We start from the raw sequence: 18,739 nt of genomic DNA, 5'->3' as shown, positions 1-18,739 counted from the left end.
GTGTGCTGGAACAAGGACGCATCTAAAAGCTGCAGGGCAGTAGCTCTCGAGGACTGGGATTGAGCACCCCTGGTTTAAGGTGTCAGTATTTACATGAAAGCTGTTTACACTGTGAGAACATGTCTAAAACGACAGCGAAGCCATGCGAACATGAAGTACATTATTGCTAATGAAATGAGGTGTGGCACCTGTGATAGCAATTTAGTTACTGCAATTTAGATCTTTCCAACATCCTGCTCAGCTCCTCGCAGCTAAATTTGTTTATAAAAATGCAAATATGTATTCCATAGGCCGTCCATAAAAACACCAACACACTATGAAATGGACAAAAAAATACAGACTTTCAGAAAGAAGGACAAAAAGCAGCGACCTGGAGAAGCGCACTGTATCTTTTGCTATGAAAGATCTGGCCATCAGGTAAGAAAAAACTCACACTAATAAATTGTGAAAAGTCATTCAGGATGTGTAAAGTTTAGACTTCAGAATTAAATCCACCATAGCTGTCATGGTCAATATAATGATTTATTGGTTGGAAATTAACAAAAAGCCTTATAATTTACAAACAATAATTCTTACAAGTGTGGTGTGTATTCTTAACATGTGAAAAGATTAAAAATATTATTTCCCACTTGACCTCTGGCCTCTCATTCAAAGTCAATAGATTCTGAAGATCACAGTGATAATAATGGTACATAGAGGTATTTAAGACTGTGTTTCTTGCAGTTACAAGACATAGATATGTTTTTTACTGGTGCACAAAATGAGCCGTGCATGAGGCTCTGCCGAACCCCTGAGACCGACTCACCGAACCCCTAGGGTTCGATCGAACCCAGGTTAAGAACCATTGTTCTAAATATCACTTTTTTGGACCTCTAACCTCTTCAGATAGTGCCTCAATAATCAGCAACGTCGATCTCAAACATTATTTCATTGTCATAGTTTTAAAAAGTTGTGTCACTCAAGTTAAAGAACTCAAACCTCAGAGAGCACGACTGTTTTCTTTAGCTTTCCAGCGCATAATTCCCATTTCTTTTACCTCATCTTTGACAGTTTTGTCACAGAGATGAAGGGTAGTAAGAATCGTTGTTAAGCCCAAAAAAACCAAACCAAATTTAAACCCCCAACTTGATGCAACTGTGTGTTTAAAAGATGTGAAATGGCCTGAATTCAAATTCAAATTCATCTTTTTTTTCACCCAACAGCATGAAAGCCAGCAGTGATATGTTGTTTTCTACATGTAATCAAATTTTTCTGTGTAAAAATTATTCACAGATATTGGCTCTGATGGGTTGTATGTTGTTTTTCAAGAGTAGAGCTGGACAGACGCCCAACAGGATTGTCGAGCGATGAATAAAGACTTGGCCAGTGCAAAGGGAGACAGTGAAAATCTGGCATTGCAGCAAATAATCAATGACAACAGCAATGGCTCGCTGTCTTCAGTCTCGATCGGTTTGTTCAGAGATGAGTGGAAATGGTCAGACCAGAGCAACAGCTCCTTCAGATACTGGGTCATGTGTCAACCAAATAACGATGGAGTCTGTTCATTGTACAGTCTTCCTCTCATAGCACTTGGGGACAGAGGTTGTATTTACCTATTATATATCTATTATATATATATAATAGATATAATAATAATGTACCTCCATCTATTTTTTTACCACATTCATTTAATCTTCCTCTGTCTCTTCCTCGCCTCTCCTCAAAAAATTCTATACATACACACATATATGTATTTGATATTTGAAATGTTCCACCTTTACATCACTTCTTCCACACTATACTTTTTCTACAAGGTGCATGAGTGCACAGCGACGGTAGCGGAGGGTCCAGCCAGACAGAGATTTGATTGAGCGATCCAGTGTCAGCAGTGAAAATGAACGAATGCACAGTGGGTCTTCAGGCCAGCCCGTCGGGCCAAAAGTTTTCATTCAGCCACACTGGAGGGTTCTCAAGTATGAACGGCCCATTTTGGGTCATGCCAAAGCATCTCAATTGGATTTAAGTCTGGACTTTGACTAGATCATGCAGAAATGGACATGCTGGTGTGTTTTGGATCTTATCCTGCTGCATAATGTTTGTGGGTGGTTCTCTTTGTCAATGTTTGCTTATCGAGATCATTTAGCCTGCTTCACTTTGTCAGACATGTTCTATTGAAGTGATTTCTTGATTCAGCAGGTCTGGCACTGCTCAAATCTGTTTGTGGCTAATGAAATTAAACTCAGCTTTCTAAATAAAATGTGGTCAAAGTTAATTCAAGATTGAACAAATAAGGTGATTACTTTTTCACATAGGGCCAGGTAGGTTTGGATAACTTTTTTCCCCATAATAAATCAAATCGTCATTTAAAAACTACATTTTGTATTTACTCAGGTTATCTTTGCCTATTGAAATTTGTTTGAGGATCTGAAGCATGCAAGAAAAAAAAGAACTCAGAAAAAGGGCAGATACTTTTTCACAGCAATGTATGTGAGAAAAATAGCCTGAACATAAATTTTCTTGGTGATATCAGTTGAGGCAAGTAAGTCAGCGCTGGTGTTGAGCGTTGCACAGAAATACACAGACACCCAATAGGTTCTTCATGAGCGATCTGCTAAACTGGGGGAGAGATGTTTCAAAGCAACAAAAATAACCCACACAAATAAAAAAAATTTTTTAAAAAACACTTGTTTTTTTCTTTAAGAATATCTTTATTTCCCCTCGTAATATTGCATTAAAAAGGCTCACGAGAACAACATAATAAGAGAAGCTGATCTGGAGTAAAAACCAAAGAAGGCAGCAGTAAGTGGAGAAAAACATCAATCTGTGTCACAGGTACATTTTACATCTAATCCAGGTCTGACCTGCAGCGCTGCGTGGGACTGAATAATTGCACATCATGTTCATAAATACAACTTGCATTGTTTTGGTGCTTTTAAACAGTGGTAACAATCAAGTAAAAATATAAAATACATTTATAGCAGTTGAATAACTAGATTGTACGTCTGCTAACTTTGTAAGTTAAACTTAGTGAATACAAACTAAGCCTCCAAGAAAAAAAAAAAAAATATGGCACTGGATATATTTAATGAATTTAAAATAGCCATGTATCTTCACTACATGTATAACCAGCCTGGTGCTTTAAGTACAGCATTACAGTTGTGTATGTAAAAAGCAATTTATACACATCAAGTAAACACTGAGAAGTCACAGACTTCCATGATTTTAAAATACCTGGTGTCACAGCAGTTTTGCATTCAGATGGTAGAAAATGAAGTCACCTCAACAGTCCATCATGTTTTCTCCCCATGCCAATACTCCAAAATTCACACTAACATCCCACAGCATTTTCCCAAACAGATCCAACAACAGAGGAGAGTTTTATCTTTACTTGTGTCAAAAACACACTGCATAAATTTGCATTCATTTACTCCCTGCAATAAGGTGAAGTTAGGATCTTCCATTCTAACACTGAGATGTGCGATGTGTTCTGGCCCCACTGTACTTTTCATTTACACATGTGCACATTTCAAGTTGTTTCACTGTTAAAACCAGCTCTGTGGACCCTTTCTCGCTCCATGCACCCATCGCACAGCTAATATAAACGCACAAACATATGCATGTCAGTAAAAACATCACCTCCGTTGTTATCATTTTCCAGTGGAGCTGTCTCCCGAATATCATCTACCTGGCTTTAAAAGTCTCAGACTAAATTAAGAACAAAAATGCCTTTCTTTACTTCATATTGTAATGCCTGCACATGTTCCCTTCAGCATCACATCTTCTGATTTGAATATCTACTGCTCTTTCTTGACCTTGGGTTGGCTCTCTTCCGTTTTGCTGGGCTCTGTTTGGTTGGGGCTCAGCAGCTTTAGCAGATCTCGGAGGGCTTGTCTGATCTGAGTACCAAACTTATGAGCGTCCTTCAAGGAGAGACGAAGAGCACAGAATAAGGAGAAGGAAGGGGAAAAGCACTACAGGCAAAGGGAGTATAACACACTTCTATATTTACACATGAAGTACTAAAAAACATATCTTGTTTTCTTTCTCTAAGGAGACATTTGACTACAAATTGACCAAAAGCATTAGACTTACAGTGTCTGGACATGAGTGTTTGCATGAGATGTGGAAGTTAATCATGTTCTCTCCCAAAACGCAGTAGGACACCCCATATCCATCATCGGCCACCTGAAAGACACAAAAATACATGAATCATCACCAGTGCATGTAATCTATATTCATGTAATCTGTCCACTAATCCAGTAGGAACTATGTAGAATAAAATAAATAATTGTAGAACAATTATTTAAAGTCTGTGAAACACCGGAGGTGGTACTGACCGGTCCAAAGCCTCCTCCACAGGAGACATACTCAGGGTGGTTCTCTATGTCAAACAGCTCCACCTGCTGGATGGGAGTCTGACTTGTGGACAGCCTCCACGGCTCAGACAGAACCTGAAACACACACAAGCCACCACATCAGTATTCTAACATCAACTCAGTGTAATCTCTACTAGACATAAACACGACATGGAAACAAACCTCTTTGAGGAAAGGAGACTCCACTCCGAGGTATTTGGACACCACGTAGAGGCAGAACAGGTGTCTGTCGATGCCGGCTCCAGTCATGGCCAAGCGGTAAAGTAGCTGGTGCTTTTCTGAGGCAACTCGGAACAAACATTTGCACACGTCTGTTGCCTGGTGGAGAACGACGTGGTGAAGTCACATGGCTGTGCTGTGTTTAGATTTTATAAAACAAATCAGGAGAGGGTTTTCATGCTCTCACCTCTCCGCCCTCCAGCGCTCGGATGAAGGCGCTAGACTCGTTGGTGCAGGAGCGAACGGTCTCGGTCCTGCCCTCCCTGAACAGACGTGTCATGGAGGCTTCATATGTCAAACAGAAAGTCCCCCGTTCCTGCAACCACCCAAAACAACAACAACAAAAAACAAACAACTGATTAAACTGTACAATTGTTTCATATGTCATGTGTTCATTTTCTGTGTTAAGCACATTGAGCTCTAATGTAATGAAATGTGCTATAAAAATAAATAAAGCTGTCACTCTCGTATCCTACTAGACATTTGAAGACACTAGTCTCACATGTCTCGAAAGCAAGTTTCAGCCTTTTTGGGCGTTGGGTCCAAACTCACTTTGTCTGTTTTGGGGTCATTAAACTAAATGATTACCTCAAACTGAAATCACAACTTCATAAAAGTTCATTTTCAGTGCATGGAACCTTTAAGTATGTATTAAATGTTAGATTCAGTTTTAAACATCAAGTTAAAGAGCAGATGTTCAGAGTTATGTAAATCTGCTTTCTTTAAATAGGTGGAACTGAAACCTTGTTTAAACTTTCGAACAGATGTCAGTGTGACCCCCACCGTTTAACCCTGCATGTGTTCTCTTTATGTTAAAGCTCATCATTGTTTTACATGTTTAGGTAAGGTATTAGATGGTAACACTGCCATTCGACTTCAGTGGAACACTCACCCTGAAGTAGGCCAACTGAAGAGCCATCTGAATGAAGCCGTCTGGACTGACTCGACACTTCTTGACTTTTCCTTTGCCAAATTCTTGGAAGGAGAAAACATGGAAGTCCACATCATCAGCCAACGCCTGGGCCACAGCCAGAGACTGAGCGATCTGCTCTTCACACTGTCACACACACACAGTGAAAAACAACATCAGTCAAGACTGAGATATGTATAACCTTTGCAAGATCTATAACCCCACAAGAGCTGCAGTTTTGGAGATGCTCTGACCCGGTCGTTTAGCTAGCACCTTTTGGCCCTTATAAAACTAGGCAACCAGCAAGTTACTGTTCCTGGCCAAGTCAAAGTAAAATAACATACTGTTCTTAAATATTGTTTGCATGCACAATACTGCAATTTCTACTACTACATATAATAATAATAATGACACTAATGGTTTCTTGTTGCCATATTTGGGACAATAGCTTGCTTCATTTAGGAAAATGATTACTGGAAAAGTTTAAACACAGAACTAACTTCTGGAGGGATCTCCCAGCTGAGCTTCACTGGTCGGGGGAGGGATGGATCCACGTCTCCTTTACAGTGACCTTCTGCGTTGTAACCGAGCTGGAAGCTGTCATTGGCCAGAGTGTACTGGAAACGCACAACAATCTAAAGTTATAGCGTCTACTCAGAGCAACATAACAACATTCCGAGTTTTCTTTTGTATTCCTTGCCTCCCACACGTGTGCCAGCACTGGCGCATCAGCCCACGAGTGCTCTGCATTGATGCCATTTTTCCCGTTCTTGTAGTACACAACTGTGAAGGACTTGTCAAACCACCTGCATGGCGACCAATAATAACAGATCACTACAGGGAAGTCAACAGCAGAGCAACAATAACTTGATGACTTAATTCCAAGTTTGTTACACAGTGAATATTTTAGTGTAAAAGTACCTGTCATAACATTTCCCGTGCAACAGAGATTTGGCATAGCGGTCTAAACTGGCTGCTGGGTCATCTCCCATCATGCCCTGTTCTTCGTCATCCAGTGTCACAAAGAAGGCGGCCTTCTCGATGCAGTCCAAAGAGCGTTTATTGACCCCGCTGCTGAAATACTTGGTCCTGGCCTTAGCCCAGGGAATTCTGGTGATTATAGACATTTACATTAGAATTACACTGTGGTGTATGTTGCAGGTAATGTAAACAATCAAACTGACCTGTCTCCAGCAGTCAGGGCCCCAAGTTTGGCCTCCCCTTTGGAAGGAGGTGAAGGGTCATCTAGGATCCTCTGAATCTGGAATTCAATCTCCCTCGGAGACAGAAGTCTGCCTGCCTGGTACACCCTGAGACGAAAGTAGCGCCCTTTGTGGTAAACCACAATGTAGTCGCTGTCCTGCCAATGCTGGACTGTATCTTTGGATAGAAAAGAAGAAAGAAGATGGGAAAAGACAAAGTGGACATACTGTGGTGTAAAATAGTGACCAATTTAGTGAAGATAATGAAGCGGGAGGTGATAATGTTGATGGTGGGAAGGTGCTATAAAAAGAAACAAAACAACAACAACAACAACAACAAACCCCCCCCAATGTCAGGGAAATACATACATGAGATGATAGACTTCACTTACAGGTTAAGGTGTCTTGTGTTAATATGAGTGCCCCCTCCCTAAAATAAATGCATTTTGTATGTTCTCTTTACATGTTTTTCAAATTCATTTTATTTAATACTTCATTTATGCTGTTGTTTTGGATCAACTTAGCCCTTAATTCAGTTTTGGTGGTGTGGATATGACAGCACATTGGCTCAGTAACATGACTTGTCTGTACGTGTGTGTGTGTGTGTGTGTTTTCTAAACCTTTCTTTTTTTCCAAAGTAGCCTAAAGGCCTGATCAGATTTTGGTTTATTATGCTTGCGCTGGTGCGTTATGTGTTAATTACCATGTAATCCCATGTTTTATATGCGGGACCAGCCAACAGCAACAAAAAAAAAAATGCTGGGCTTTTTCCCCCTCGTGGGTCCTCTCTCTTTGTTGTCGTCACTTATTTCTGTGGGAAAACATATTTGCTCCTCATATTTTCTACTTCTTTGTACACCTCCATTGCAATAGTTTAAAAAATCTCCTCCAGGGAGTCTGAGTCCTTATAATGAGATGATGATGATTATTCTTTCACTGATAAATTTGAAAACTGCATTGAAAAAGTAGCCACAAATGCACAGGAGCATTCAACAGGCCAACAATAGCTGCTGCCTGTGTCAATGTGATGGTAAATGGCCTGTATTTATATAGCGCTTTTCTAGTCCCTAAGGACCCCAAAGCGCTTTACATATCCAGTCATTCACCCATTCACACACACATTCACACACTGGTGATGGCAAGCTAAGTTGTAGCCACAGCCACCCTGGGGCGCACTGACAGAGGCGAGGCTGCCGGACACTGGCGCCACCGGGCCCTCTGACCACCACCAGTAGGCAACGGGTGAAGTGTCTTGCCCAAGGACACAACGACCGAGACTGTCCGAGCCGGGGCTCGAACCTGCAACCTTCCGATTACAAGGCAAACTCCCAACTCTTAAGCCACGATCGCTCAAGAGTTGGTGATGTATAGTTACACCTTTGTTGAGGTACACATCAAGTTTATGGCGTAGGGTTTCAGTGTAGCTAAAATCCCCAGTAACACTGTAACATAGACAAATTCACAACAACCCAACACACCATTCTAAATATTTCAGGACTTGTCCAATGCAAACAGAATGCACATGGTGTGCATTCTGTTTGTAGTCAAATTTGAGCCTGCATGCTTGAGTGGAGTTGGAATAATAAAAGCAGGAATGAAATTTGGGTTTCTTTACACTGTGATCTGTAACTATAAATGACTGACAGAGTGATTGTCATATATCATGATACCCACACACAAACTATTGCATATGAAACAAGAATTCTTGTCAATTTTAAATTGTTTTTTTTTTTTCTTTTTACTTTTTTGGGGGGCATTTAGAGACCTAAAACAATTTGGGGCCAGTTGAGTAAGAACGTAAATACTACCTGTTAGTATTCCAGGGATTCGACAAGTGTCAAACATCCGCTCAAACTGATAGGAACAGCAAGGAACTGCAGACCTCAGCAACCACTGAGTAGAATAAGAGAAGTATGGGCCAGACCAGGAACAGTATAGGGAAAAGGAGGAAGAGGAAATAAAGGTTGATAGAAAGGTGTTGGGAAGAGAAGAAGGAAAAATAATGAGAAAACAAAATGTGTGGGCAGGAGAGGGAAAAAAGGCATTAGTTTAAGACAGCGTCTCTCCAGAAACCCAGGCAGACCTGAGATGAAACCAGCAGGCGAGAGGAGATGGATGAGAGATGACAGGATGAGCTGTTCAGCAGACACACTGTGACTCAGTGAATCAGAGACGCCTTACTTGAACCACACAAACATACAAACACACACTGACACAATTTTCTATTGCATGCTTAAACTCCGGAGGCTTCAGACACCTTCAGTATGCCTCATCATTGCTGAAGGGGAGGTGTGTTAGCAATGCACGCTATGAAGTCTGAAAACGGAGCAGGTTTTCTTGTTAACCACTCGCATTCAGACATTTCTGTGGATCGAACATCAGTGCTGTTGGCGCGTGTATGCTGCTCAGTCTCTTTACCCGTCTCCTCTCCAGGAATGCGTGTGGTGTTGAATATCCTCTCACACTGAGCTGCACACAGAGGAATGACAGTGCCTGGTATACGACTCTGGGAAACGGAGAGGAGAAGACGAAGGCGAGGGCACGGGGAGAAGAACAGAAGAAAGCCATGGAAGAAACGTAGGGCCAGGGGAAAGGAGGGGATTTTTTTTTAAGAGTGAGAGGGAAACAGGAAGGTAAATAAAGAAAAATCAAGCAAGTAAAGGAGAGATTGAAAAGGATACAAAAGGAAGGGGTAAGAGATGAGTATGGTATGATAACATAAGGGAAATGTCTTTACAAAAAAAATAAAATGTATGGAGATACAAGGCACATAAACACTGACGGATAGATGAATGGAAGAATTAATGCTACACAATCACACCACATACTGATGGCCTCATGCGCCCACTCTATTCTACATATTACATAATACACTGATGTTTGAAAAATAACATTAAAATATGAGACATCCAGTTAACAAGCCATCTGTTGCCATAGCACAGAGATAAGAAAAATGAATGCTATCATATATATATGTAGCAGCAGGGGCAGACTGGTGGCTTAACTTACAGGTTTGAGCTCTTCTTTGTTGAGTTTGCGGCGGTAAAGGAAGAATGAATGGATGCTGTTGCCGGCCCTGGCTGCCTGGATGGGAGTTGGAGTCACATACAAGAAGTCCTGAGGAGAAAATGAACAGATACAGAAAGTAAGGATCATCCAGACAAAATGATCCCTGAGTACATCTAGGATTAAAAGGTGACAGGTTTGAGCTTATGGAGAGGTTTACATTAGAAATACTGATTTGGTGGCGCCATGCCCTAATTAAAAACACAGAGAAATATGACGTGGAGAAAGTACCCATTTACATGAGTACCCATTTACTAAGAACAGAAAGCTCTCACTAATAACCATCTTGTCCTTTGCACAACGATTCTTCATATTCATTCAGTTACTAATTTTTACAGACTAAACACTCATCACTCATCTGTATTTTCATTCTTAAGCAATGCAAAAAAGCGATGCTGGCCTGGCAAAAACTTTATGTAGTGCGGATCTTTGCTATTATCCTTAAATATGTTTAATGGTGCAGAAAAATAAAAATCTATTGGCTTGCTCAAAATACCAACTTGTATTCAATCTGAAGTTAGGGTCATCCTCTTTTAGAGCAGAAATATCTTAAAGAAACTTAATGCAGTAAGATTTTCTTACCATGCCATAGTAGTTACTGTTGACCATGATTGGGCCTCGACCCCGGAGGTAGACATATTCCTCCCACCAGTCACTGACCTGAAAGCAAAAGTGACTGCATATTCACACAAGCTAAATAATTCAGACCGCAGATATACATTGTTAATGGAATTTGAAATTTTCTTTTAATGGCTTTGCTTTGGCCACACCTCACCAGATCATTGTGGCCAACCACTTACATAGTTTGAAGCCCAGAGGGCTTTGAGTTTGAGGTACCACTGCAGGCGGTTACCAAGGCTGCTCTCAAACTCTGCGGCCAGCTTGGTCATGCGTTCATACTCTTTATCATCCATCAGCGGACGCACTGATTCCAAGTACTAAATAAAACAGGTAAAGTGATAAAAAAAAAGGTTATATGAGCCCAACCATATCTAATTCTGTCGATACAATGCAAAAATTATTTTTCTATTCCTCCTTTGCTCCGTGTGGATTAATATAAACCTCGTATTTTTACTAAATTCTCAACTAGCTAAAAAAACCCAAACTGAAAACAAATGATGAATGTGATAAAGACCCATCTGTTTTATGGTCAGTGATCAGCATGTTATCATTTCCTCTGCTTCATGTGACATCTCACCCTCTTGACTGTGTCCTTGATGGTGGGCACAGGGAGATTTGGCAGCGAACCCTGATAGCTGTAGAGCAGAGGCTTTCTGCCAGAAAAGATGCGCACCAGCGCCTGACATAGACACACAAGGAGAGACGCACTGTAAATATGAACGCACATCACACTTATATGACTCACAATAGTTGGTTTGAATTTGAATCCAGTAATTTACATAAGTATAATACAAGATAAAAATGCTGTGTAAAATAAATAAACATTACATTTTTATGCTAAATAATGAGGGCCTCTAAACTTTTTAACTCAAAGCAAAGCTGTAAATAAAAAAAATGTTATATTCTAATGCATAAAAATATCATATAAACATGGTATGATAGAGGGACACCTGATATTTTACAAGATCTAAAACCAGATGGACAGTGGAAGGTAGTTATGTCACACTGGGAAGTGGAAAAGCCGAAGAAAAAGCACTGACCACCCAGATTTTGGTGGTGGTGGACATCTTGCCATGCTGCTCGAACATCCAGCGGTGGTAGGAGAGGAGCTGCTTGAGGCACAGGCGCATAGTGAAAATGAGCATTAGCCAAAGCATGGTGCTGAAGAGCACTGCTGACACCACTGCTTGGCACTGCGTACTCATCGACTGGCTGGAAATGATGTGTGGGGGAAAAAAAAAAAAAGATTAAATAAAATGAGAGAAAAAGAAGACGAACAAGACTCGAGTAAAAGACAGTACGAAAGCTTCAGATGCTGCAGTGAAGAAAGAAGATGGACACATTTAATATTTAAGACAAAAACTAGCTAGAAAGAAAAGAGAAAATTCATGTTAGGTTCTGCGTTAGGTTCCACCAACTATATTTTTATTACAAGCTTCTTCTTTTTTTCATTAAAAACAGCCTTGAAAAAAAGCATAGATCTCTGTTAAGTAGGGTGACACAATCTCATTGCCTTAAAGTGTGCTTATACGTGTAGTGAACCCATTAAAACTCAAACAAAAAAACATGAATTTGGGTTTTTGGTCAATCTGACCAAAAACCAGACAAGAATTACATTTCTATTCATATGCAGCGGTTTTTGAAATGCAAGTGTGTCATATCTGGTTGGCATTTTTTATTGAATCGCAGTAAAACTGAAGCATTAATTCTGTTTATTTAAACAACTAATAAGAAAACATTCATTAATTAATACACTGATTTCTCTGTGAGTGTCACGGAAAATGAAGAGAGGGTGCCTCTTAATCATCTTAATCTTTCACTGTTTAAAAGGTATCATGAGGTGTGTTACCTGACTGGCAGGTGCTCCTGTATCTTGGCTATGAGTCCCATGGAGGGGTCTGAGCGAGTGTACATAGTAGCCAGGATTGCAATGACCACAAACAGCCAGGATGACGGACTAGCAGGATACACTCCTGTTATCACGCTGTTCTGGTAGAGTGAGAGAAAAAAATGTTATTCTCTGTTTGCACTCATTTCACTGGCATGCTGTACAAAAATTCACGTATAATTAAGGTAGCAGATTACATAAATGTTCAACCCTGAATGGTTAAATTAGATCCAGCTCAATTTCACGTTGGATTTATAAAAGACATTAGCAGTAATTTAACTGGAAATTTAAGCCTCAAAAAGGTGGGTGTCCAACACAATGTGATTCCTACCACATCAAAAACAACTTTAGTAATTATTCATAGCACCTCTGAAAAAGAGTGATCAAAGACAAGATTAAATAAAGGAAGTCAAACACTCACTTCTGAAGTGTGTGCAGTAATGTGTTGCGTTCATCGCTGACAATTAAACCCACATCAAAGCAAAACTAAAAATAACTGCTATACTAAGGGAAACATAATGAGACTTAAATGAAAACAAAACTACAGAGTGAAAGCCAGTCTGACATTTAACTGCGGCTCAGATGCACGTGCTACTGTAATGAGTTAAGGAACCACTGTAACACCATAAGAGGAAGAATGATACCAACAATGATTTAGGGACATGCTGCTTAGCACGAACAAAGATACCTTAACTCTGACGATACGCTTCTTCCATGAACGCATGCCAGAGAGGTAGATCTCAGTGAGGGCCTGGTGGGACAGCTGCAGATCAATGCCATCTGGGGTAACGGTGAATTGAAAAGCGACGGCTTGGTGGGCTTCTGCCATGACTGCCGTGCACAGTGAACCTAAAATAAAGACGGAGCAGACGAGAGGAAAGGATTTCTTTAACCAAAAATATAGAAAAGTCATCCGACACCCTAGAGGCCAGAGAAACAAGTGTTTAGATACAAGAACACGTGTGGAAAATTACCAACCTCAGGCTAAAGTAGACATCAGGTGAAAGCATTTAACATTCCAGGTGCCAACTTTTAAAACAGGCACAACAGAACACACACCTGTTTAAATATCTAACAGGTTTTCCAGATGAACAGGATCAGCGAGACTCTGTTAACCTTGGGATGAGGCAAATTCTGTGCTTTTCCATTCCAGAAATGCTTAAAAACCTGCTACCTGACACGTTGTTCTGGCCTCCGCTCCTGCTGAGCCTGAAGGAGCTGTTAATCATTATATGACCAATGTCAAAGCACATATCTGTTATACAAGGACATAATAATAACATGCTTGTATTATTAATCTGTTACCTAGAGAGGAACTGTGCCTGATTATAACTGAGCTCTGTGGACATTAAGCCACTGATAACCTGGCAGTTAAAATATCTGTTCATTACTGTAGTAATCACTGTTTAAATAAAACACAACAGTATGAAGCTTTAGACACTAATAAACTAACAATCTTATGTGATGCTGTGATCGACCACACTGATAGAAATCACCATATAGTGCTGCTGACTATGTGAATGTGTGAATGAGTCCAAAGTCATTCACACATGAATGAACAGAGAGCACTGAATGAAAAGCAACAGTGTGAACTTTCTGATTCATTCTACTACTTTATTTTTTAAGATAAAGCTCATGGCCTACACGCATACACACGACCTGGCATGCATTCATATTTCTGCTCCACTAAATTGAAATTTGGCCTCTCAGTCTCAGCTCTGTAATGCAATGGGAACTTGTGGTACTGGAACTCTATTGATGACTTTTCTTGGCACCCCTAATTCAGAGTAAACATACTTGGAGTTGATTACACAGAGTCTCATCGGCCTGACCCTGAGTTTTCTGTTAATCAACTCAGTGTTTGGGGTTTGGCTCAAAAGCAACACTGACATATTACACAGGTCGAAAACATAAAATCCAGCTGAAGATAAGAGTTATAACTACAATGGTTTTTATCTTTCTTTGCTAACCCAGACCTTCTTCCTGTGACTCTGGGGCACACCCATAAAATGGCCCATAAAACGCACAAAACAGGCTGATTCCACTTCACTCATAAAGAAATATATTAAAATTTTATCACAGGAAAAAGCGTCACTGGTGCTACAAATGAGGTAAGAAAGAAAGACGCTGGAAGAAAAGAGTTTGGCTAATCATGCAAACAAACATAATTATTTTACTATTTTACTGCACAGCTTTGAACTGCAGCATTATTGCTGTACTGCTCAATGGATTTCCATGAATCTATGCTCATAGTGAATAAAAGCTACTTTTAGCTGCTTTTAGAGTCACCACAGTGGGTAGCTCCGCATGTTTGATTTGGCAGATTTTTACACCGGATGCTCTCCCTGATGCAATCCCCCAAAGGGATTTGTGTCTCCTCCTGAAATTCAACCGATCTGATCTTTCACTTGTTAGGAAAATGTGTAAACAACTACACTTTACAGCCACTCCGTTTACAGCCCATTTTAATCTACAACTCTGAACAGATGCCGTTCAGCATAAATCACCAAAGCAGTGTGGCCTTGACACTGAACACTCTGGCTTTAGGCTCAACAAACCTTATTAAGCCATTGCTTTTACTTTAAAGTACACCCCATAGGTGAGGAGTTATAAATGTAAATCACCATAAAAGACCTTTTGTAGCAATAACAAATTAAAGTGTCTGCCAGATAAATATTAGATTAACTGCTAACAAGTCCTTGGCTATGAGATTTAGCTATCCAGGAGATGTACAAGAACATCTCTACTGCTGCTTTCTTTAACATCAACTGGCCCCCTTAAACCAGACAACGTAAAAGAGATTGCAGCAGTAACCTCGGCACGTCGTGAACTGTGATATTTCTCGTATGTAACTTGTTTACAGCAGCTGCTGGGCCCTGAAGGTGGTAGCGAATAAAGTGAAGATGATTCATCAGACTGAAAATGAGTTAGCAAAACATCTATGCTAAGCTGAACACATCCATCATGAGCATTTAAGCATTTTTTAAAGACGAGTTCAAAAATAACTCCTTTCAAATGCAAAGTGAGCTTGAAACTTGATTTGATGTTTGATGGGGGAAGCGCTGACCGGCTGCTGATGTTATTGGATATTTTTAAGCAATTACTGATTCTCTTCACAAAGGGAATTGATTTTCCCCCACACAAAAAAGGCTACGGATAATGCCCTGAGGTACAGTGACTGTCACACTGGAATGCATCTCTGTGGAAGCTACACCTACTGCATCTAAAATAATACAAAACACGTGATTTTTTCACCATCACCAGATCCCAGTGAGGTGATGAGCTTTATGTCATATCTGGAATATCTCAAGTACTCTAAAACTCTGCACCTGTGTTATTTCAGCTCCTTTTTGTCAGTGACAACAGAGGCACAGCACACCTGCTCAGGTCATGTCTGAGGCACGTGCCATGAAGGAGCCTTTTTCTGCGGGTCCCTCTAGATTTAATATCAATATCTCACTGACTAGACTGAAACTTTTGAGAGCTTAATCTGTACTCAGGTGCGTAATAATCATTTTAATTCCTATTATCAGATGCTGACACAACAACATTTTGATCAACTTAAAGATCGTATCATTTATACAAGTAACAGATAAGAGGTATAATGAGCTATGATAAGATAAGTTGCTTTATCTATGAACTAAACTGGAAAAAACTGGCAAACACTGCCAGCAGATCAGCATTGAAATCAGCAAGAAAAAAGAAAAGACAGAAAAAGCAGAGCTAGGCAGGGCTAGTGAAAACTAGGTGAAAGGTAAACACCCCTGAGGAATTTACACCACAGCAAAGTGTAAGCAAACTGCCTTAAGGTTGGTTAAGCATAAGAATGCCCATTGCACCAGACCAGAGACGTATGTTTCGGGTTGCGAAAATCAAGGTTGTTGCTCCTGTTGCTCATTAACTTGTGCTCAGTAAACGGCTATAAGGTTCAAGAAAGGATCAAGAGCCGTTAGATTCTTGGCGTTTCAACGAGCTCCGTGTTATCTCAGCTTATCTCGACTAAACATTTCCTGTCTGTACGACGAGTAACAAGAAAGGGGAAAAAAACAAACAAACCCTGTGTGTTACACAACTCTGGTGAACATGACACCATGCCATGTTAGCTTTAACTCCACTGCATGTGTTTAGTGTATAATCATGTTGGCTTTAACCTTGGTGAATGTGTATAGTGACTACAAGAATTGAAAATGTAATCATCATGTGCACATTGTTCAGGAACTCAAAAACACTTTAATTCAACATGTGAAGCACTGTATCTTCTATATTATTGCACACAAATATCCAGCAGAACATCAACAACTGACCACCCGTCCCATCAGCCAAGCTTCTGTGCTTCTCACTTGCCCATGTTTTCATTTGGACACTTATGTAAAATTAGAGGTCTGTAATCTAATGTAAAATCTGGTATTGTTAAACAGACTGAAGTAATCCATCTTAATTACAACCTATGTTAAGAGACTACTTAAAAATTTTCAGACATGTGCACAGTGCAGGTTGGAATTGCAAAAAATGCAATGAAAATGCATTTCATAAAACTAAGAGCTTCTTGTTGTGAAAACACTAGTCTCTTATAAGCCTGACATTCCCAGTCAAGATCTTTTTTAAAATGACTTCATCAGATTCTGTGATGCTTTGATGGGATTTACAACTCAATCCACAAAAAAAATCAATCAGCACCTCCACCTGAGCCCCTCAGATTCAGCTCCTTTTTTTGTACAATAGCTGTGGTATATTCAATAAAGCCACTGAACATTTGATATCAAAATGTAGGTAACAATGGTACCTTTAAAACATCTGCACAAAATACACTTTTTGACGTTTAGTCCAGTAAACTATATAATAGAGATAATGCAGATAAAGCGTGCAGGATACCAATGATTTTTTTTTTTTTTTGTAGCTTTATGTCACAGACATTAAATTGGTACAGACTTGCTTCTGTAACTGTGATGCTCACAGTTACAGAAAAAGCATGCTGAACAGAAGATCGTGACGCTTAAGGCGGGTGTTAAATTTATTTTTTCAGATTTGTTTGATTTCATATAGCATGACTGACTAGTTATATAGTATTACTTAGTTATAAAGTCTTTCACAAAAGAGGGAATGTGAGGGCCCATACTGCGGCATCACTAGAGTCTAATACGATTGTACATCATAAACTCACTTTTGAACTTGACCCTAAGTTCATCTGAGCCACTGTGGTTTCCAGATATGACTGAGCAGAGGTGTACATGTGAGGCAGAAAACTTACGAGTGGAAGCAGCTCTTTCCCAAACTCTGGATGGGAACATCAAGCTGTGCACTCTGCCGCCGATATGCGAAATATGTTTAAGATAACAAGTCAACAAAGCGATTAACTGTGGAGATAACAATCTGGCGCATACGGGAACCGAAAAAAATGCGTTATCAAAGATGTATAACATTTTAATAACCATAACAATAAAAAAAAAGATACGTCCTGTTTAAACAAAGTAAAATCTAATTCACAGCAGTGACAGTAAAAAAATAAAAATAAAATAAAATATATATATAGTACGTTTGTAATAATTATCGAAATAATGATTTTTGAAAGCGTTATGTTACTGTTAGCTATAACCACAGTAAGGCAGGCGGTGACGGCTAAAGCCAGCTAGTGTTTTGCCCAAGTGCAGCAGGTTTGAAAATTAACGTTAGCCGTTGCTAGTGCTCGCTAGCAGAGCACCCAGCCCTTCATGGAGTTGGGGACATACAAACGGCTGCTGATGGTGCATGTTAACAGTGCTAACAAAGATGCGACAATTTGTCTCATCTTTGCAACACACTAAAAGCACCGTCAAAAGCTTGTTAAACATACCTGTTACTGCTAACGGGTGTCAAAATTCCAGAAATCTCTGAGAAGCAGGAACCGATGGCTAACTTCCGACGTCGCACAAGCACCCGGTAACCGCTACTGTAGCGTCGGGTGAACCACCTCCTCCTCCGCCTCTTCCTCCTCGCGGGTGTACTACATTGATGCTCGCTTTATGAGCTGAGGTTGCCTTTAAGGACTGTCGTAAATTTCACGAACAAGTTTTCAGAGTAACGCCCATAATACCTGAGCGATGAGGCAAGGCCAATCTTCTTGAAAAAAATGCCGAGTGGGAGATTTTGTGAAACGTTGACGTTTTTAACATGTGGATAGCTTGAATCACCTGGCACAGCTTTCCTTGTTTCTATTGAAGAATAAAGCGGAGCTTTTGTTTTTCTCTATTTTATGTTTTAGCAAAACAGTTAAGAACTCTTCATACTTCATACAAAATCTTGACTCAAGTTGACCAGGTTTTTCTCAAGGTTTGCTTAAATTGAAAAAAAAAAATGTGACTATAAGCTCCATCAAACTTACCTTGAGTAGTCTAACTTCAGAAGGTCACAAGAATCTTTAATATTATTCTTGTATGAGATTAATTACCCTTAATAAGTTCATATAATTACTGTATAAGACATTACACCTTCTGTTTGTGTG

The 18,739-nt window shown here is 39.9% G+C and overlaps 1 protein-coding gene across 1 annotated transcript; it reads right to left on the bottom strand.

Annotated features, from left to right (window-relative positions):
- Positions 1 to 2,666: 2,666 nt before the first annotated feature.
- Positions 2,667 to 18,332, bottom strand: LOC116319824 (carnitine O-palmitoyltransferase 1, liver isoform-like). The gene is made up of 19 exons (XM_031739267.2): positions 18,092 to 18,332; positions 12,950 to 13,110; positions 12,223 to 12,362; positions 11,414 to 11,585; positions 10,951 to 11,052; positions 10,553 to 10,690; positions 10,335 to 10,412; positions 9,696 to 9,803; positions 9,105 to 9,192; positions 6,669 to 6,864; positions 6,406 to 6,594; positions 6,185 to 6,290; positions 5,985 to 6,101; positions 5,467 to 5,631; positions 4,762 to 4,890; positions 4,518 to 4,673; positions 4,317 to 4,430; positions 4,072 to 4,164; positions 2,667 to 3,899 (listed from the first exon to the last, which is right to left on the bottom strand). The coding sequence occupies exons 2-19, from the start codon at positions 13,088 to 13,090 to the stop codon at positions 3,774 to 3,776; spliced, it is 2,358 nt and encodes a 785-aa protein (XP_031595127.1). The 5' UTR covers positions 13,091 to 13,110; positions 18,092 to 18,332; the 3' UTR covers positions 2,667 to 3,773.
- Between the last annotated feature and the right edge of the window lie 407 nt (positions 18,333 to 18,739).

The sequence above is a fragment of the Oreochromis aureus genome, linkage group 8, assembly GCF_013358895.1.
Source record: "Oreochromis aureus strain Israel breed Guangdong linkage group 8, ZZ_aureus, whole genome shotgun sequence".
Taxonomy (NCBI): Eukaryota; Metazoa; Chordata; class Actinopteri; order Cichliformes; family Cichlidae; genus Oreochromis; species Oreochromis aureus.
Note: the sequence above shows the minus strand (reverse complement) of the source record. Positions and strands in the feature narration are given on the sequence as shown.